The sequence below is a fragment of the Diadema antillarum genome, unplaced genomic scaffold (genome assembly GCF_040938485.1).
Source record: "Diadema antillarum isolate AM-2024a unplaced genomic scaffold, OU_Dant_1.0 scf00000024, whole genome shotgun sequence".
NCBI classification, from domain to species: domain Eukaryota; kingdom Metazoa; phylum Echinodermata; class Echinoidea; order Diadematoida; family Diadematidae; genus Diadema; species Diadema antillarum.
In genome coordinates this window covers 3,090,492-3,109,388 of record NW_027270913.1, presented here as the reverse complement: position 1 = coordinate 3,109,388, position 18,897 = coordinate 3,090,492, and the positions used below count along the sequence as shown (strand labels likewise).

General features: G+C 39.1%; 1 protein-coding gene across 1 annotated transcript; it reads left to right on the top strand.

Annotated features, from left to right (window-relative positions):
• Positions 1–325: 325 nt before the first annotated feature.
• LOC139732679 (FIGNL1-interacting regulator of recombination and mitosis-like) lies at positions 326–18,555 on the top strand. The gene is made up of 18 exons (XM_071643538.1): positions 326–440; positions 2,685–2,812; positions 3,684–3,785; positions 4,250–4,393; positions 6,048–6,198; positions 6,917–7,044; positions 8,198–8,460; positions 9,386–9,534; positions 10,027–10,197; positions 11,093–11,321; positions 12,552–12,696; positions 13,307–13,492; positions 13,886–14,086; positions 14,489–14,602; positions 15,143–15,250; positions 16,364–16,444; positions 17,030–17,209; positions 18,024–18,555. Exons 1-18 carry the CDS (start codon positions 326–328, stop codon positions 18,225–18,227), a joined length of 2,799 nt encoding a protein of 932 aa, XP_071499639.1. The 3' UTR covers positions 18,228–18,555.
• The last annotated feature ends 342 nt before the right edge of the window (positions 18,556–18,897 follow it).

Here is an 18,897-nt window from a genome sequence, read left to right as displayed (position 1 = left end):
TTCTAAACCTGCTTATTTCTTTTATTCCACCAGAGCAATGAGAACACAAAAAATACATAAAACCACTTTATTTAAAAGTCAGACCAATGGACATCATATAAATATTTGCTTTAATGGGAATCATACAATAACTGTTAACGAAAACGTAAAACGTCTGACAGCTTCCCTGTTCTGGACTTTCTCTTCTACTTGTAATCAAGGTCTGTAAAATACAGACCACCAAAACCCAAGCACGGTGGTGCGTGTGGCTCCTGCCACAGCTAGCTACAGCTGCTGATGCGCACTGTACTACATACACATTGCACACACAGCGCGAAATTTGACAATGGTACGGTGTAGTCGTAGTCATGACTGGCTGGACGTGTCGTGCGTGACCACGACGCGACGATGGACGACTAATACAGCCGCAGGCGCAGGCACAGATTCAACATTTATAGAAGGTGATCAGTTTTTAAGTTGACGTTGAAATACAACTGTAAATTTACATGTCTTAGTACTCTTACGTTAACGTTAAAGAGTTAGTCTGTGTGGCCGGCTGAAACCGAAAATCTACCGTCAGGCATCAATTCAGGGTCAGCCTACAAACAACAAAGTATTTACTATTACATCATGTACATGGTGTCATGAGGGACTATATGGATGACCACTGATGACAGCCAATTTCTACGCTGCTGGCTAACCTTGCATTGCATTGATTGTAGAAAGTTAGTCTGGACCGATATATTCATCATGTTCATACACAGCCCAGCTCAGTCTCTGTATTCGCACGGCCTCTCTGGTATCCTCACTTAATTTTCTCACATAATAAAAGAACACTTGATTGACTTCTCTCTTTCAGAAGTTAGAGGGGATAATATTACCCCTAATATAAGTCAGTAACAAGTCGAGGAAATGTGCACTTTATTCAAAAAGTCAGGTTTTGTGAAATTCTCTTTTTATTTTCCTAATATCGTTGTACGCATGTGACATCATAGTATACACTGTGGTCGTCTTCTCCTCCAGCAGTGATTGCACAGATATTTAAAAAATTCATAACTTTTGAACGGATTGTCGGATTTTCCCCAAACTTTCACTGATGTTTTACTAATAGTACTAACATTGTTGCCTTCACTCGATCAATCCACATAATAATTATAATAATAATTGCATTTATACGGCGCTTCATACTGACGTTTCTAAGCGCACTTTGCTACTCATACACAATAACATTGACAAAGTCAGCGTTAACAGTAACAAAGAAGAAGAAAGAAAAGAAAAGAAAAAGAAAAAGGAAAAAAAAAGGATAAAAAAGAAAAAAAAATGAAAAGAAGAAAAAAAAAAAGTATTTTGATGAAGGTGAACATGTCCTTTAATGTCGAGGTGAAGATGACACTTGACAGATCACAGTGTATTTTAATAGAGCCTAGGCTATATCGTACTACTAGTATACTTGGGTGACCCGCACCTCGTCATAGTTAATGTTTGCCCATAATTGAATCACATTTGGCCACTGAAATTCTTTGAAATCCAACTCACATACAGGAAAAATGCTGAAAATTCAAATGGAATCACAAGTTCACTGATCGATATTGAAAATATGCAGCTATCGTCGTCAAAGGCGAACGATGCGAAAAAGTTGCGCGCTAAGGAAGGGGCCCGCAACTCGTCACCCGCTCTCCCATAGACTTAGCACGTAAAAGACGTGTGCGATGACCGTGATGTTCCCATAGACATACACGTAAAAGATGCGTGCGGGTGACATGAAACACGTATTCCTATAGCCCTATTAAAATTTCAGATTTTTGCGAAAAACTGTTCGGTTTTCACCCCAATTTGCTTGGTTGTGGTAGTCCTGCCAAGTTTCAAGCGTACAGAACACAGTCTCGGGCATACATTTTTGTTCAGTGCGCTCAAAACGATTTTAAGCGGGGTGACGGTATTCGGGCCCCTGACGAGGTGCGGGCACCTGGCTATACTAGTAGAAAGTATCTCGCACAAGTGATCATGATTAGTGATTAGTTTGGCAAGTACACACACTCATCAGTACTGAATGGAACCATCCATGACTATTAAACGACATTTTATTGTCAACGTAACAGCATTGCACAATTATCAAATTGTAACACTTTCCATATACAGTGGAAGATAAAACTGATGCCATGGCGGATTGGGTGCTGCCTCAGAAAGATGAAGATTCTACAGCTTTGAAATTGTAGGTTGATCACTAAAGACTCATCAAGATGTCACAGGAATCACTCATCAATGATGTCTCCACATGGAGCCGAGAAACCCGCAAGCAAAAGCTGGATGAAACCCTTCCTAAGCTATTGATATCCTTTTGTTTAGCTTCCTTTTGCAACAAGTAACTAAAAAGTGACTGTGACCCTAACTATACACATGCCCAGTCGCTGTAAAAACGCAGTGCTCTGCACAGCGTCTGGTCGGGCTACTGTGACCCATAATATGCTTGGGGAAGATGTGCATTTAAAAGAAATAAAAGAAAAAAGGGAGACTTTAAAAAAAAGTGTTTAGACAAGTATTCGCTGATTGTACAGTAAATGAATTCGAATAGTAGACATGATGTATGTCTAATTCATTTGAAATGTGTTTGTGTGTGTGTTTGTGTGTGTGCATATCAAACAATTCATGACAGCTCTTTTGTGCATGATACATTTGTTAAATATCCTTGACTGAATGCTCTTAAGCTCAGTATTGTAATGGGACCTCGTCGGCAGTGAAAGTGGACATTCTGAGGACAGTGGTGGAGTCACTACTTCCCATCATTGAAGTTGACCGTAGGGAGGTAGACTTCCTGTGTCCTGTCATGCCGCAGGTAAATCAGAGATAGATTAGAAGGCTTGTAGAAACGACACAACAACAGGGTACATGGTCAGAGAAATCAAAACAAACTTAAAAACAGAAGACCCAAATAGGTAAAATGATACATGTACATGTACATGATCCAGTGAGTCCACAAAGCTAACAAGAGATGAGTAAATGGTGAAGTGTTAATTTGAAGCTCACATCATCTCATTCTGGGGTAATGGAGGTCATGCTAACTGACCCAATAGTTGGTGCACACAGTTTCAGGGGAGTTCGTTCTTTATGTGATCATTCAAGCAGTCCACAGTAACTGCATGTCCCTTACAGAATTGCGACTGAATTGTAATGGCTTAAAGTGCACATTTTGTAAGCTCACTGATAAAATGTAGCTTAAAAAAAAGGTCTGAGGAGCTGTCAAAGTGTATCTTCAAAAGAAAATATAAGTGAAATTGTTTTCTGTGAGTGTATTGTGTTAAAGTGTTGCAATGCATTGCTGCCAGGTAGCGGTTTTTGATTTGTAAACATTGCTTTTTATGGTTTGGTTTTTGTGGGGAGGCAAGCACAATGTTTACCTACAGTGTATTGTAGTCTGTGCGCTTTACCCAATTTTATACAGCACCTTAGGGAGGGACAATATTCAAATTTGATTTTTCCTAACCCTGTAACAAATTCCAAGCTTTTGTCCCTTTATGTCTTTACAATTTCTTTTTTCCCAGGTATGATATTCTGCAGATTTACATCTGATTTTTTTTCTCTCTCTCTCTCTCTCCCCAAGTCTGTACACATTTGCTGTTTCCGTGTATTAAAATTATCTGAAAATTCTGATTTCCATTTTTTTTTTCTAAAAAACCTTATCATCGGCATCCCTGTTTTCCCCGCAGACCAAGGGGTTGTTTGAAAATGTTTGCAGCGCCATCCTGGATGCACTGCAGCAGTCATCCTCTTCTCAAGATCTTCACCACTCACTGAACCAGAATCTTGCTGTAAGTCAGCCAAGCCGGCTTTCCAAACTAAAATTCATTAAAATTGCAACAAAAGAAACAATGACAAATATGATTTCCTTTAAAAAACAAAAGATATTAATTTGTTCAAGCGTACCCTGCTCGTCACTGAGCTTTCCAAAATATTCTTGATACTGTGTACTTGCATTGCATGAAACATATGTGCATGTATGAAATTGCAGCAGATACACTGGAAATAAGAGGCGTATTATATATTTGATTTAAAATACTAGAATATGAGGTCTGCAATATATTGACAATTGAGCAACCATAATGTAATCTGAATTTTCATTGGTCTTAAGATTTCTAGAACATTGGAGAGCCCTACAAAAACAGAATTGTTCAATTTTTCTTCTCTTTTTTAGCTCTGGGAAAATAGCCCAGGATAAAGCTCAGATGAGCACAGTATATTCATTATATTTCATTTCTATCTATTAATCTGACAGCTTCTAGTGGAGATCATCAACAGTCTGGAGTCCTGCATTCAGCAACTGATGCCCCCTAGAGGTCAAATGGTTAACATGGATACCATAGACTCACTTCCCTGCAACATACTGGCAGTGATCAAGCAGTCATTCAGTCACTGCAAGGTGAGATGAAACTTTTCAGTGATCATGCGTGGATTTAAACGTTTACACACACATACATGTATCTTGTGATTCCATGACATGACATTTGCTCCTGTGAGAATATTGCTCCAGTGTTAATTTCTCCAATGACTTGAAGGAATCATATTGTTTTGGTTGAGACCTATTGTAATTTCAGGTTTCTAAAAATTTTTGGTGAGATAATGAGAAACCTCTTATGAAATGTGAAAGAGCTCGTAATTCCATGAGGAGTTTAACGTTTATTTGATGAAAATTGGTTTTGAAATGGCTGAGATATCCAAAACAGAGCAATTCTAATAAGTGTGGGACCCACACTTTATTGCTATCGCTTTGTTTTACTTTGTTTTTGGATGTTTCAGTCATTCCAAACCCGATTCTTTTATCAATTAAATTTTGTATTCCTCTTAAAATGTGACAGTGCATCTCAAAACGAACATAAAGTCGCACACACTGATTTTGCGTGAGGACTGAAAATAAGTAAAATGGGTCAATCTAGCCGAATTTGACTTTTCCATATTTTCTGAAAGAGCGGGTCTTCTGTTACATTATGCTAAAATTTGGTATCATAAAACGGGCAGAAAAGTGTTTTTTAAGCAGTTTATCTCGAACATTTTTGGTAGAATAGTGTGATTAGGTGTGTCTTTAGAATCCCTTTTTCATTTCTGAAAAACCTTGTCCACACTCTTCACTTTCAACTCTAATAACTTTTGAAAGGATAGTGCTACTGCTTTGAAAGTTAGCATTGACTATGGACAGAATGTGTTAATGAGGCATGCGTAATTTAAGTTTAATCTGATAATCCCTTCATTGTTGTTACTCTGGTGGTTTACTTCCTGTTTTTTGTCCCATCATCGCACAGCCAGCACGGTTTGGTAAAGATTAAGCGCTTGAATATACATTGTACTTCAAAGCCTCTTTTCTCAGTTCACACTTTTCCTGAGTTTGTGCTTTCTTTCCAATATTTAGATAGGTTAGGAGAGTCCATTTGATTTGAGTTATACATCATTTTAAAGCTTAAAGTCTGCTCTTTCAGAATATGGTCTTAACTAAAAATTCATGTCTGGCGACTTTTTGTTTGTTTTGAGGTGCAGGGTCACAAATGATATGCTTTGTACTATTTCATCAGTGTTTTCTTGGTATCTCGCAAAAAGTTAAATGCTCAATTTTCATCTCCACCAATACTGTAGCATCCCTTTAAGGTTATGGTTAGGGTTGTGATAGGGTTTTAGGTTTAATTTGATGTGAGGATTTTGATTAGGATTAGTGTTAGGGTTATGTTTGTGGGTAGAATTTGTTTGGTTTGGCATGCAGATATTTGATGGGAGCAGTTGACGCAGGAGCAAATGTTACGGAACCAAAAGATTCACATTGGTTTTCTGTACTGATGATTGACTATGTTTCATACATGGTGTACAGCTTGTATGTGCAGGAAGTGAAGCTTTGTGTAAACTGCAGTAAGTGTTTGTCACAAAAGTGGTTGTCATTCATCAGCCACATATTGCTTCTTTGGGGCATCATGGGATGGGATAAATTGATATTCAAGCAAGAACTCTAAGAGGTGTTGAATTTTTAACAGAACATTCTCCACATGTATCTATAGGACACTGCATTTTATCTCCCCTAAACCCCTCTGCAGGAAAGCCACAGTGTGTATGGCGAGCACTTTTCAGCCGCTGCAGAGCAGCTTTCAACTCTCTTCAAGCGTGCTTACAGTTTGCAGAAAGCGTTAATGGCTCTTCTAGAATCCATCTCAGACTCTGGTTGCCATGGTGACCATCTTTCACAAGGTATGTAAGTGTTGAGCTCCTCAATAATCATGGCAGGATTTGCAACACTCAAGAATTCTGTCAGAGAAGTTGCTTGAGAGATAAGAATGAATTTCCCAGTCCTTCTTTGATGATTGTTTGTAAAATGTACTTCTAGCCATCTTCCCTGGATCTTTTGAGCAATGATCACATGCTAAGGAGCAAGCTACGTATTAAACAGCAATCGATTTTCCTATCTTATTTGTATAGAATACATGTAAATGCTTACTTGGCAAGAATATTTTCAAGTAATGTCTCACCTACAATGGATACAGCATTACATTTTAATGATATTGCTGGATTGCAATACCAATCAAATACATGTATCTCATGTTTTTTGTGTTGATGGTTTTCTGTTGATGACAATTTCCAAAATGTGTAATGTTCTACTATGAGACAAAATAATTATCTTAGCTAATGAGAGAGTTAGATTGAGCATGAATAGAGACCCCAGAATATGGTAGCAATATATTCAAGACAGACTTAGGTATGATGTTAATATCATTTCATTATCTGTAAAATCCATTTCATTTGTAACCTGCTCTTTACTTTATGATGTGTAATCTTAAAAGTTTCTGTTGTTGTAACTTTAAACCTCTTGTGAAAAGATGATGGAAGCTAAGGAACCTGGTCGTGTTCATTGATATGTTCTTTTAAACTGTGAGGCATCTTCTGTTTCTTACTTATAAACCTTCCACAGTGTGCAGTGGCTTTCATGACCTGTGCAGCATCATAAGTGGAATGGACACCACTCTCCTGGTCAGTACTTGGAGGTTTCTGGTCAAGCTGGTCAGTAGGCACAGAGACACGATCCACTCCTCATTCCAGGTATGTCATGCCTTTCCAGGAACAATCACCTTTTTGTCAATTTGAACGCAGTAATGTCCTTTTCTTAATCACCAGTGCTCCACATCCGCAGTCCTACAACACCAAGTTTTCCTCTCTTTTTTTTTTGTCATTCACGTTATTGTTTGAATGCACATGGCTGCAATTGAGGTTTCTTTGGAACCTTGGTGTTTAACAGAAATTTATTTTCTTAACTGGTACACAAGCCAGGATTCAGGAGGTTGCTTTTAGATAGTGTTGTGATTGCCACCATCTTGATTATAAAGAATAACAATGTAAAGCTAGTTAACTGTCAAGCACAGTAGATCTTTGGTGCATTATGTATGTGCTCTCTTTTGCACAGATTCAATTGTCTTTCAGATTGGCTGTACATACCCTAATGGTACAACAATGTGCAAGTTGGGCTGGTTCGATCATGTCAATCTTGTGTACATCCAAATCTAGTCAATAACACATACATAGTAATCTGTCGACTATGATGTACCACACATAGTTAATACACATAAGTTTCCGTGGCTAGCTAGCAAGCAAACTTGGCCTTTGAAGGATCTGTATGTCAAGGCAGAACCAGTCAAGAACAACAGCTAAATCACGAGACGAACAGAGATGTATATTATTTCAACCATTTTTCATTTGCTTACCATAGAAATGGGTTTTATTCAGACATTAGGAACATGGTAGATGCGAAAGCATGGTCTATGCAAAAGCACCCTCTTGAAGAATCTTGGGTCTGTTTTCCCTTCACCTACAGTGCTTATTTGATCTGACAGGTTTATAGCATGTAACTCCTCTTCAAGAAAGCAGTTTTACTAGATGTAGATGGTTTGTTGAAGACCGTGTGAGAATCCTGAGAAGGACTATGAGGCAATTCATTTGTAAAGGTGTGTTCAAATTGCACCAGAGCCAAATTTCCACATGCAGCATTATTCTGGACAGATTGATTGACCATGACTAGTAAGATTTCATTTCAAGAGGAAATAATTGAGAAGTCAAATGGAAAGTAAATAAACCAATAATGACGTGACGCTATTACGTCACATGACGACACTTGTAAACTAAAATTGTAACGTACCAATAGTGCATGATAGAGAAAAGTGTTTCTATGGAGGAATAAAATCATTCTATACCCTTGTAGGCTGCCCCACTGGTTACCTCGCTGTGTTCGGAAGTGGAATCACACTACAGACATGCCCTCCAGCTGGCGCCCCGCCCTCCCCCAGAGGGTGGTGGATCCCAGGGCGGTGGATCCCAAGGCGGGGATGAGAAGGCCTTTGCCCGCACCCTGAAGGTGTGCAGTCTGTGCTTCAAGATGCTGAATCATGTCCTGAAGGAGTTTGTTGACGAGTGCTTGGAGCAAAGCGCCCCCAAGGTCTTGGAGCTTCTCCTCCTTCTCCAGAGGTACTAGGCAACATGTGACTGCTTGAGGACATGTTGTGTGTATTTCTTATGATAAAATCAATGTGTAAACTAGAGGAGCACTCTGAGAGCCTAAACCTCCACTAAGCAGCTAATTTCCACCAATGATCTTGTTCTTCCATAGAGATCAGTGATTTCCACCCAGATTATGCATGCTGGAAATCACCCGATTTCCCACTATAGAAGCCCTTTGTTATGTCATCAATTTCCACCTGGGCAACGCGCACCTCGCCCTGCAGAAACACTTAAAGTGCACATATGAAAACCTAAAAAATGCGCAGCTTGAACTCCCAAGTTCATGAAGTTTGTTGACCCTACCTGCCAAAATATTGAAAATCCTTCATAGAATCCATAGAAATTCCTGGATCACTACCAAAATTTAATCATCTGTTCCTTGTGTCATTTTCAACCTTTCCTGCAAGTTTCATCCAAATCTGTTCATGACTTTTTGAGTTATTTTGCACACAGAAAATAAACCAACAGTAATGAAAACATAACCTCCTCCTTTGGCGGAGGTAGAAATGATATGATTGTAATAGTTCAATGAATAATGGGTTGGTGTTTACATTCCATTTTTTATATCAATTACAAGATTGTAATGATGATGATAAGAGTGATTGTGGCTATGATTATCATGATGGTGAAGACGATCATAATCATAATTGAAGTAAAGATGTTGCTGAAGAGAAGACCTCATAGCTGGTTAAAAAACAAGAAAGTCTTAGGTCTCTTCGTCAGTAAAAGTTATGCCGGACTGAAAACAAAGGAAACTCACTCTGAATACAATCTAGATCGGACATAATGTATTTACATGCTTTGAAATTCCCCTGCTGTCTATCATTGTAAGTGCAGAGTGTGACATTATCTCATTGAGTTTCAAACCTGTTTTTTTTTTGCCCCTCCTCAGCCTCATTCCGCCAAACCCTGGGGCACAACCCATCAACGAGGGAGCCCTCTCAGATGTCCAGAGATCTGTGTTGGTTGGGATTGAGCCACTTTTGCAACTTTTCCTTCCCAGCAGGGACTTGTGTGCATCTTTGCTGGCAACCAATAAAGGTATTTGTATAGGCAGGCACAGTGCCTTTAGATCATTTTTTACAATTTTCACTTCAACATCCCACTGAACTGGGTTATGAAGCATACAGAATCTGTGAAGGTCATTATGCAGTGACATCATCAGAAAAAAAAAAAAAAACAGAACTTATGAATGCCATTTGGTACAGCTGCAAATTGAATTCTATTTTTTCTCAAACTGAGAGAGGATACTGGTGGTATGTAATTAATTCTAAATATATCTTTTTTGTCAATTCGTTACTATTAGGAAAAAAATAAATTGAGTTAAAGTATAGAGTTGTCCTTAGTATTGTTTTGAAACTATGTCTATTGCCTGGCTATGTATTTATGTCTTTGCAGACTTGATACTTCCCCCAAGAATCACAGAACCATTCTTTGCATGCATACATGTATATTCCTCTTGAATTGAACAAGTTGTTGTATTTCATCCAGTCGCTAGAACTGTTTGTATTTTGATTTGTTCATTTCATTAAGAACACCCATCACACCAGAACCTACCTAGACTACTCACCGTCCTCCTCATCTTGAAGCTGTTGCCATTGGCAACCGAAGATGCCCAGGCAGCATGGCTGGATCCGGTTTTGTTTCCGGAGGATGAGCCACACGAGGATGTAATATCGGGTGTATTCTCTGCTGTCACAAAATGTGCGTAAATGCAGATCAAGATGACTTTATGTTTTTTGGGGTTTTTTTTTTAATGCATGTTTTGCTTGTAGTGTGAAATGACTCTGTACTTGTGTTTCCTTTGTATTACTTCTCTCCCGATTGAGCTTTTATTAAAGATTTTGCAGACACTATACGGTAGACACCTGTTATAATGAAGTCCTCTGGACCGGCAATTTTCTTTTGTTACATCAAATTTTTTTATAACCTTACAAACAAGAGGTAAAGAACAAAGAGCGGATAATTTTGCGGCCCTAATTTTTACTTTGTTTTAACTGGAATTTCGCTATAACCGTGTTTGTTTTAACAGGAGTGCACTGTAAAGATTTGATAGTAGACCTTTTGCAACTAGAAAAGTTAAATAAGTTTATTTCCTTGGGATTCCCTTTGCAGCACACTTCTTCAGACAAAAAGTGAAGTATTAGACCTTATTGGTCAGAGACAGCTAATGAATTCAATTGGCAGCTGAATATGTGCACTGCAGTATAAAGAAACTTGTTTGTTGACTTTTGGTTGCTATACAGAGATGGAATTTGCCAGAGTACTGTTGATTGGTTTGTCAGTAAGCATGACCTAAAGTTTTCACCAGATATTGACAAAACTTCACAGAAAGTTTGCATATTATGGATTAAGTAGCAGTCAAGAAGACTTCATGGTAATATGTAATTTCATCCTGACCCTGGTTATTTTTGTAAGATTCTTCACTATCAAATGATGTGTGTATTCCCCGATGTAATGGACTCTTGTCATTAATGTTTTGTCCCTGAAACCTGAGCTCTTGGATGGCACTGGAGAGATCCTGACATTTTGCTCAGTTAAGTTTAGTACATGCTGCATGTATTTCAAACTGTATAAAACTCATTGTGTTTCTCCCCAGGCTATGTAGAACTCCACCTCCCTGTGACCCTGCCAGGGGTCATGTGTCAAGGCAAGCCATTGGTCGATGTCAGTCTCCACGAGCACGTTGTCACACACCTCTGTGGCTTCCTGGCTGCCCTACCAGCCAAATATTTCCACGCCTTTGAGGAGTGCCTCTTGAAGAACACCCTGGGTAGCTGCTGGTCCTGTGTGATGATTGCTACAGATGTCTGGTGCTTCCTAGCAAGGTTTGTGGGATTCAGCAAACACCCAAGATTTGATTCCAATGCATCATTCTTAAATAAGTCTCAGATCTAATTTTGTTTGAGTCACATGAATGAAAGCAGTATTAACTAGAGAAGCACTCTGAGAGTGCAGACTTCCGCTAAGCAACTCATTTCCACCACTGATCTTTTTCTTTCATAGAGATCACCGATTTCAACAAGTATGTGTGCATGTTGAAAATCGCCCGATATTCCAATATAGAAGGCTTTTCTTATGTCTTCAACTTACAGCTGTGTGGGGCGCCTTGCCATAGCAGACACTAGAGTTCTTTAGTGCACGTATGCAAACCTCAAGAAATGTGCAGCTTGAACTCCCAAGTTCATTGACCCTACCTGTCAAAATATTGAAAATCCTTTATACAATCCATAAAAATTCCTGGATCACTACCAAAATTTAATTGTCTGTTCCGTGTGTTATTTTCAACCCTTTTTGTAAGTTTCATCGAAATCCATTTACAACTTTTTGAGCTGTTTTGCGCGCACAGACAAACAAACAAACAATGAAACAAATGCCAATAAAAGCATAATCTCCTCCCCTGGAAGAGGCAACAAAGCAACTGGATTATGAAACTGTATTAAAGGCTAGTGTTTGGCATACTGTTTGAATGGGTGTAGTGACTGTATTTTAACTTCGAACAAAACATACAATAGATTTCTTGTGATGAGGATGTATAGATTTTTAAAACCCCTACTGTGCTTCGCTCACTGATTGGCACTCATACTAGAGTACTTTCTTTGCTGATTGGCACAGATGTATGGAATCTAATTGTTAATGAATGGAAATTACTTAATCCCCCTATGACCCATAGTAGACCCAAAATTGTGGCCTTCATGTTGGACTAAGGCACAGTGCTGTCCCTATTGCAGTGGGCATGCTAAATCTATGTAGTAAAATTTGGAGGGATTACTGGATGCTGATAAAAAAAATCTTGGCAATTTAAGCTAAGTACCTGGGCACCACATAAAGAGCTAATGTAGAACAGGGTAAGCAAACTAACGACATAGAGGATTTTGCACTTATAGCAATTGTTGGGATTAATATTTTCTTAATGTTGTCCCATGCAGCTGTAAACTCTAGGATGAGAAAAGGAGCTGTTTTAAAGACATGTTTAGCCAGAGGGAAAATGAAAATCGACTATTTTCAGCAATTGTCCATCTTTTCTTACTGCAAACTCTGCTCTCTTTGTGCTGCAGGTATAGTTCAGCAGAGCTCTGTTACCAGCATGTGAGATTTCTTTTCGACCTTCTGACCTCCATACCAAGCAATCAAAGTCCAGCGTACCTTCATGTCAGTTTGCTGCTTCGTAGATTGATTCCACTCATGGCCAGTGAGCACCAGGTACTGCCAAGAGCTGTGTTGTGGTACTCTTAAATTGCCAGCAATCTGTAAAGCGGTTCATATATAGCTTTATGACGTCAACGTCTTGTGTTCAGGATAATACCTCACTTGTTTGTCGTTACTGTCGAGAGATTTTGATCAGCAGGTATTGAGACAAAGCATGTATAAGTGGCACTGTGGATGACTTGGTTCTAGTGGAAGTGTCATGATAGTTAAAGTGGAAAATAATGATAAGTGTGCAGCCGTGTACTGACGATTATTTGTCATGTATATTGAGCATTAAGTCCAAAACCTCGTTGACAAGTTCAATTTGTTAAACCCAGCTCATACAGAAAGCACATCATAAGTGGATCATTTCTGTACTACATCCTTTCACACCAAAACTGACAGATCCACAGGCCTTTGTGAATTATCTAGTCTACTGATAAATCTAGTGATCCACTTGCATGCAAACAGTTGGTTCCATTGCATTTTCAAAGCTCACCTGACTTTGCTGTCTGTGGTCCTTGTTCAGCCAAGTGATCAAACAAATTCTCCTTCTGTGAATGAAATAAACCTAGTGCAATAATTATCATTGAAGTTTGACTTTTTTCTCATTCCATCTTTCAAGTTGGAGCTGATTTCAGCCTTTGCTATCGAGAAGCACCTGGCTTTGTGGGCGAGCCTTCCACCAGCCTCTTTACCAGACTCATCAAGGGATCTGTTGTGTGACAAAGTCATCACAACCTGCGTTAAGGCTCTAAGTGACTGGGAAGATTCTAGCAAGAGAAAGGAAGCTGCTTTTGCTGAACATTTGGTATGTGCACATCTCCTCCCATATTTTTAGAGGACTTGTATGACCAATATATTTCAATGAGCAGGTGTTTCTTGCCCTTTTCTGCTTTATTTGTAGCCCAGATTTGCTTGTCTTGAAAACTGATTTATTTGCAGAACTATGAGCAGCACTAATCCTTCTGCCACCCTGTGATGAGTTCCTAAATATACATGTATTTACTGAAGACATTGTCTTTTTGATTACTTGCTGGTTCTCGATTCTGTATTAATTTGATGCTCAAAACAAGTTATTCAAAGGGGCAATAAAAGCACTCACTTTATTGATATAAGACTCACTCTCTCTGTAATGCCGTTTACACCTACAACAAGTAATGATTGTAATTTTGACATCTTTCTTTCCCCCTCATTCTCGTAGATTGAAAGCATTTGGTGTTTGCGCACATTCTTTGCTACAAATCATCCAATTGCAGCGGGTCTTTCACAGCGGTTAGCTGAAGCCCTCTCGAGGCTCTATTCTGTCCTGTCATTGGACAAGCTGTCCCAAGACGTCCTTGGTAGTCTCCTGGAGGTCTCAGCACACCTCTTACAGCACCTTAAACCAGGCCACATTGCAGAGGTAGGCCAGTGCTTTTTCTTTTAATAGTGTAATTATGACCAATTGATTCAACATAAAAAATATGCCCCCGTTATAAATGCTAATCCTAAGTTACCCTGTCTTAAGAGGCTGGCTGAACTTTCACTGAAAGATTCAATGATCCCTGCCAAATGCAATGAGGCCTATTTCATGTCTCATACAGCTACATCGTAGCAAAGTTATCCAAATAGCTACATGTATCTGGAATCTTTGGTGCAACCTTCACTTCTTTTTTTGCAAATGTTTGACGTCAGTATGATTCTTGATAGCATCAAAATCATTCTCACAGTTAGAAATTTACATTGCATTTGCTAAGAGCAAGCTTTTTTTTAAAAGGAGATTGTGTATTTAAAGTCATGTTTTGCTTTAACTTTTGATTGCCAGCTCCTACACACAGCTTGTGCTGCCATGGGAAAAGATTCACCTTTGACCCTGCGATTGGCATGCATCAACTTCCTTCGTAAACTTGGGAAAGGAACACCTTCAGCATGTCCAGAGGTTGCGCAAATTTGTCTCATGAATAGTTTCCGTTTAAAATTTTGTATAGATTCTTATTTCATCTAATATGGCATAGATGTCTATGTTTTGTACATCTCATAGGTAGTTGTTTCATGTATAATCATAGATATGTATTTTGTGTCATTTCTTGCTTTAATGTGTGTTATACTGTAAAATTTAAGTGGTGTTTATGAGACAGAAGCCAAGTTGCTCATGGTCAGATTTAATGCAAGTGCCTGTCTGATAGTTCAGGTGTGTCAAGAGTAAAAGCTGATCGATATGCTTTTTTTTTAATGCTTTTTGATTTATTGACATTCTAATCTTTGCATACACCTATGTGATTTAATCATGGTTGTAATGTAAAAGTCATGGAAATGGCAATTTGTTTCCTCCAAGTGATGGCAGTCGGCTTTTCACTCAACAGAATTTCCAGTAGCACTTGATTTGATTCCACTTTCTGACACCCATTCTGCACCCATCAATTCCCAGAAATGTTTCTTTTCACATTTGATTTCTTTTCTCTCTTCCTCTTCCTTGCAGCAAGCAGCGATCCTGGCTAATATTCCAGTCCTGTTTGCAAAGGCCCTCTCCGATCCCTGCTTCGTTATCCACCAGCAAGCACTGGAAGCCTTCAGTCTCTTTGCTGAGGTGAGAAGAGTGGAGTGACAATGCATCCTAGTGTGGGTTCCAGACACTCCTGGGCACTTGTGATCTGGCAAATGCCTACAATCACAGTAGTAGTCATTGTAGAAGTAGCAGCAGCAGAAGTAGTATTAATGATACTACTGCTGTTACTTAGTACTAATACAACTTCATAGCAATTTTAACAATAATAGTACTGATATTCATAATAATGCACTGTTTAGATTGTTGTCTGACAAGAATTTCCTTAACCCGTTGAGGATGAGTCCCAAGTATGCTCTGGCAGGTGTCGATGGGAAATGCGTGTTGTAGCAAAAGGGACCCACCTTTTATTAGGACCTCTTTGTTTTACCTTGTTTTTGATATCTCAGCCATTTCACAACCGATTTCGATCAAATAAACTTTGACTTCCTCTTGGATGTGTGTGCTCTTTAATATTTCATTAGTGGTTTCTAATTATCTCAAAAAAAGTTAAAATCTGAATCTCCCATCTCATCCAAAATAAAACCATCCCTTAAAATGTTAAAGGCATTAGCAGGGAATGAAAATCATACTTTCAATCAGAATTCAGGCTTACAGGCTACCCCATCTCCACAGTGTACAGCTGTACATGTCTATTATGTAATGGCTTAAATTGATTACTTTTTTAACTTTCCTGCCATCATCCGTCTGCAATGCTTAATTACACTGTTCCAAATTGTGCTATATGACAGCAGAAGAAAATGGTTCAGCTGAAATCTCCTGTGGCAGGACCTTCTGTCTTGTGTGCAGTCCCAACATTTGTGAAATAAAATATACAACTGTGGAACCAGAACAGAACAGATACTGGAGGGTTATGATGCTGTAGCTGCAAAAGATAAAAGAAGTGGCTGTAGCCACACATACACACACACAAAATAATAGAATAAATGAATAAAAGAAGGATGATATGTTGGATGATATCATTCTTTCCAGTTTATCAATCTGTGATGACTTTATGAGCAATGAAATAGTGATATTCTTTGGATAACAGCAGGTTTAGCATGATGTGAATTGTGTATATTAATCAGTGACTCATGTGTATGTGTAATTGATGGCTGTTCTTTCTTTTGTTGTGTTGCTGCTTTTAATCTTTGAAAGGAAACCTGCCATGAGGCTGTTGTCCCAGAATGCATCAGAGAGGAAGAGGTGCAGACCAAAGTGGTGGATTACCTCAATCAGGTGAGGACAGAGTCTTTCTCTCTCTAGAAATGATAGCTGTGGGAACAGTGTCAAATATTCTAGAGGAGAAATTGTCATAGATTTGGTAATCACTTCAGTCATCTTAAATGTACTGATAGCTTCAGAAGTTAACGTAATTGTGGAGGATGTTTTAGGTGTGTATCAATGTCGAAATTCATGATGGACTTTATTCTGTAGTAATGCACAGGCTTGAATCTTTCAGTTGCATTTGCATGTTTTCTGTGTACAAAAGTGATGCATTGATGTGTTCTTTGTGACTTATGACTCTTGACAGCAAGTGCTAAATCCACTACAAGGGACCCTAAGTTTGTTGTCTTCCTTTTATTTATTTATTTTTTCTGTCTTGGCTGGGTATATGTGGGTGTATAGACACAATTGTCTGATACCAGGTATTTACCAAGTAATGCAAAGAGAAACTAAGTTCAAGGGACAAATGCTCTTTCAAGTAAACATAGCTCTGTACCCTAGCAATGTTTCAGGAAAAAAATATTAAACTTCAGATCTCTGTCAAAAAGTTTCCCAATCATTATCATCAGTAAAACCTTTTTCCTTTGGTTTACTAAGATTCCGGCACACGCTGACCTCCTGTTGGAGATGTCAGAGGTCAACTTGCTGTCAGCTCAGGGGAAACACCTCGGAGAGGTCTGCGAGAGGCTCACAGGGCAGACATTAACTGAGGACCAAGCTACAAGCAGAACAGAGCAGACATGTGCACCGGGAGAGAATGCTGTGGACGTTGATGAGGTACACATTACAGGGGCGGCGCAGCCGTGGGGGCCGTGGGGGCTCGGGGCCCCCACACTTTTTGTGTACCATACAAAGGAATACATAAGGTGTCATCACTTTGGGCCCCCACACTTTTTTCAACCTGGAAGTACGTAAGTGGGACAAAAATAGAAATAGATAGAGATCCTGAAGTATGGCGGCAGTAAGGTTAAGTGTTTTCTCTGAAGACCTTTTTTTATAACACTCGGAAATGGGAGGGAAGAGGCTGAGGACCTTTTTTTTTTTTTTTTTTTTTTTTTTTTGCCTGTCAGCTGAAGAAACCCAGAAGTGGGACGGGGACGGGGAGAGATGAGCTGAGGACCTTTTTTTTTTTTCTTTCTTTCTTTGCTTGTTAGCTCAGGAAACCAGGAAGTGGGCCCCCACACTTTTGAAAACACTGCGCCGGCCCTGCATTAGATTGCTCCCAAATAATCTTTACTTCAAGATATCTTAAAGGCTATGTACTACAAAGATATTCAATTTAAGACTGCTCATCAAAGTTTTGTTCAGAATGTAGCACTCCTAAGACACTCAGCCAATGTTTGTCAACGTAATGCACGATATCCCAACACTGATGATTGCTCTTTTACATGTGAATGAAATCAAGCCGTTACACTGATTGGGTAGTATGAGTGATTTCACTAGACGTCTGTGATGCAATTGCCATGAGAAAATCATCTCCTCATTCTGTCAATGATGTTGGTTAAGGCAAAGTACTTGTGCAAACAACCAGATGTCACTAAATTCTTGTACCTTGTCAGTTGACCAACCTGCTGTCATTTGCTTTCTCCAGACCACCCCGCAATCCAAGCGTCGTCGCGGTGATGCAGCAGAAGCCTACACGGAGGCGTGTGCTAACTTGAGGGAGGCTTTGAGGAGACTGAGCGAACTGAGGAAGGATGCCTCCACAGACTGCCCAGATTGGGTGAGGGCAGATTTGTCTGACGCAAGACAGCATCTGGATGAATTGATGGGAGACACAGTGACTTCGAGATAATAGTTCCTGTGGTGAAACCACCTTGGAGTGACAAAAACCCATCAGTGCAATGAACCTGGTGTGACACGGATTGGAAAGGACGTCATCACCTAAGGAGAAAGGGACCAGATGGATGTTTGGAAGTGCAAGGACATCACAGCAACTGAGCAGGAAAGAAAGAGGAAATCTGTGAAAGAAATCAGATAACTGATGTGAAATCTAACTACTTATGGGTATGCAGACTATCTCGCGGGCAAATCAGGTGGCAGTTTTGATCACATGACTTTTGTCTCTTATACTGCATGCATTTTTTTAAAATTAGGTGCTCACTACAGTATTGTGACAAATATGTTGTAGGAGGTGAGTGTTACATTTTTAAATGTTGACAAACAAGGCATATTGTCATATAGGTTTTGAATGTGTAATTACATAATCTGACACTACACGACCTGATTTTTATACAAAGAAAATAAGGTAGAAATATATACATGTAATATTATTTGAAAGCTTGAGTTAAACTTGGATTTCAAATCAGTCCATTGTTTATGATTTATCATTTTGTTACATAACATTCATTTTATTTTGAATAATTATTTACGTTGGCCAATCACACACAAGATCAGCCAATTATGTATTCATTTGATTATTAAATCTTCTATCAAATGACAAGGAAAACATTCAGATACCCCAT

Excerpts from the sequence above, each read along its gene's own strand:
- LOC139732679 (XM_071643538.1), top strand. The coding sequence starts at position 326 with ATGGTACGGTGTAGTCGTAGTCATGACTGGCTGGACGTGTCGTGCGTG. Across the intron at positions 9,535-10,026 it reads TTTGCTGGCAACCAATAAAG|AACACCCATCACACCAGAAC; the intron begins GTATTTGTATAG and ends CATTTCATTAAG. Across the intron at positions 17,210-18,023 it reads ATGCTGTGGACGTTGATGAG|ACCACCCCGCAATCCAAGCG; the intron begins GTACACATTACA and ends TGCTTTCTCCAG.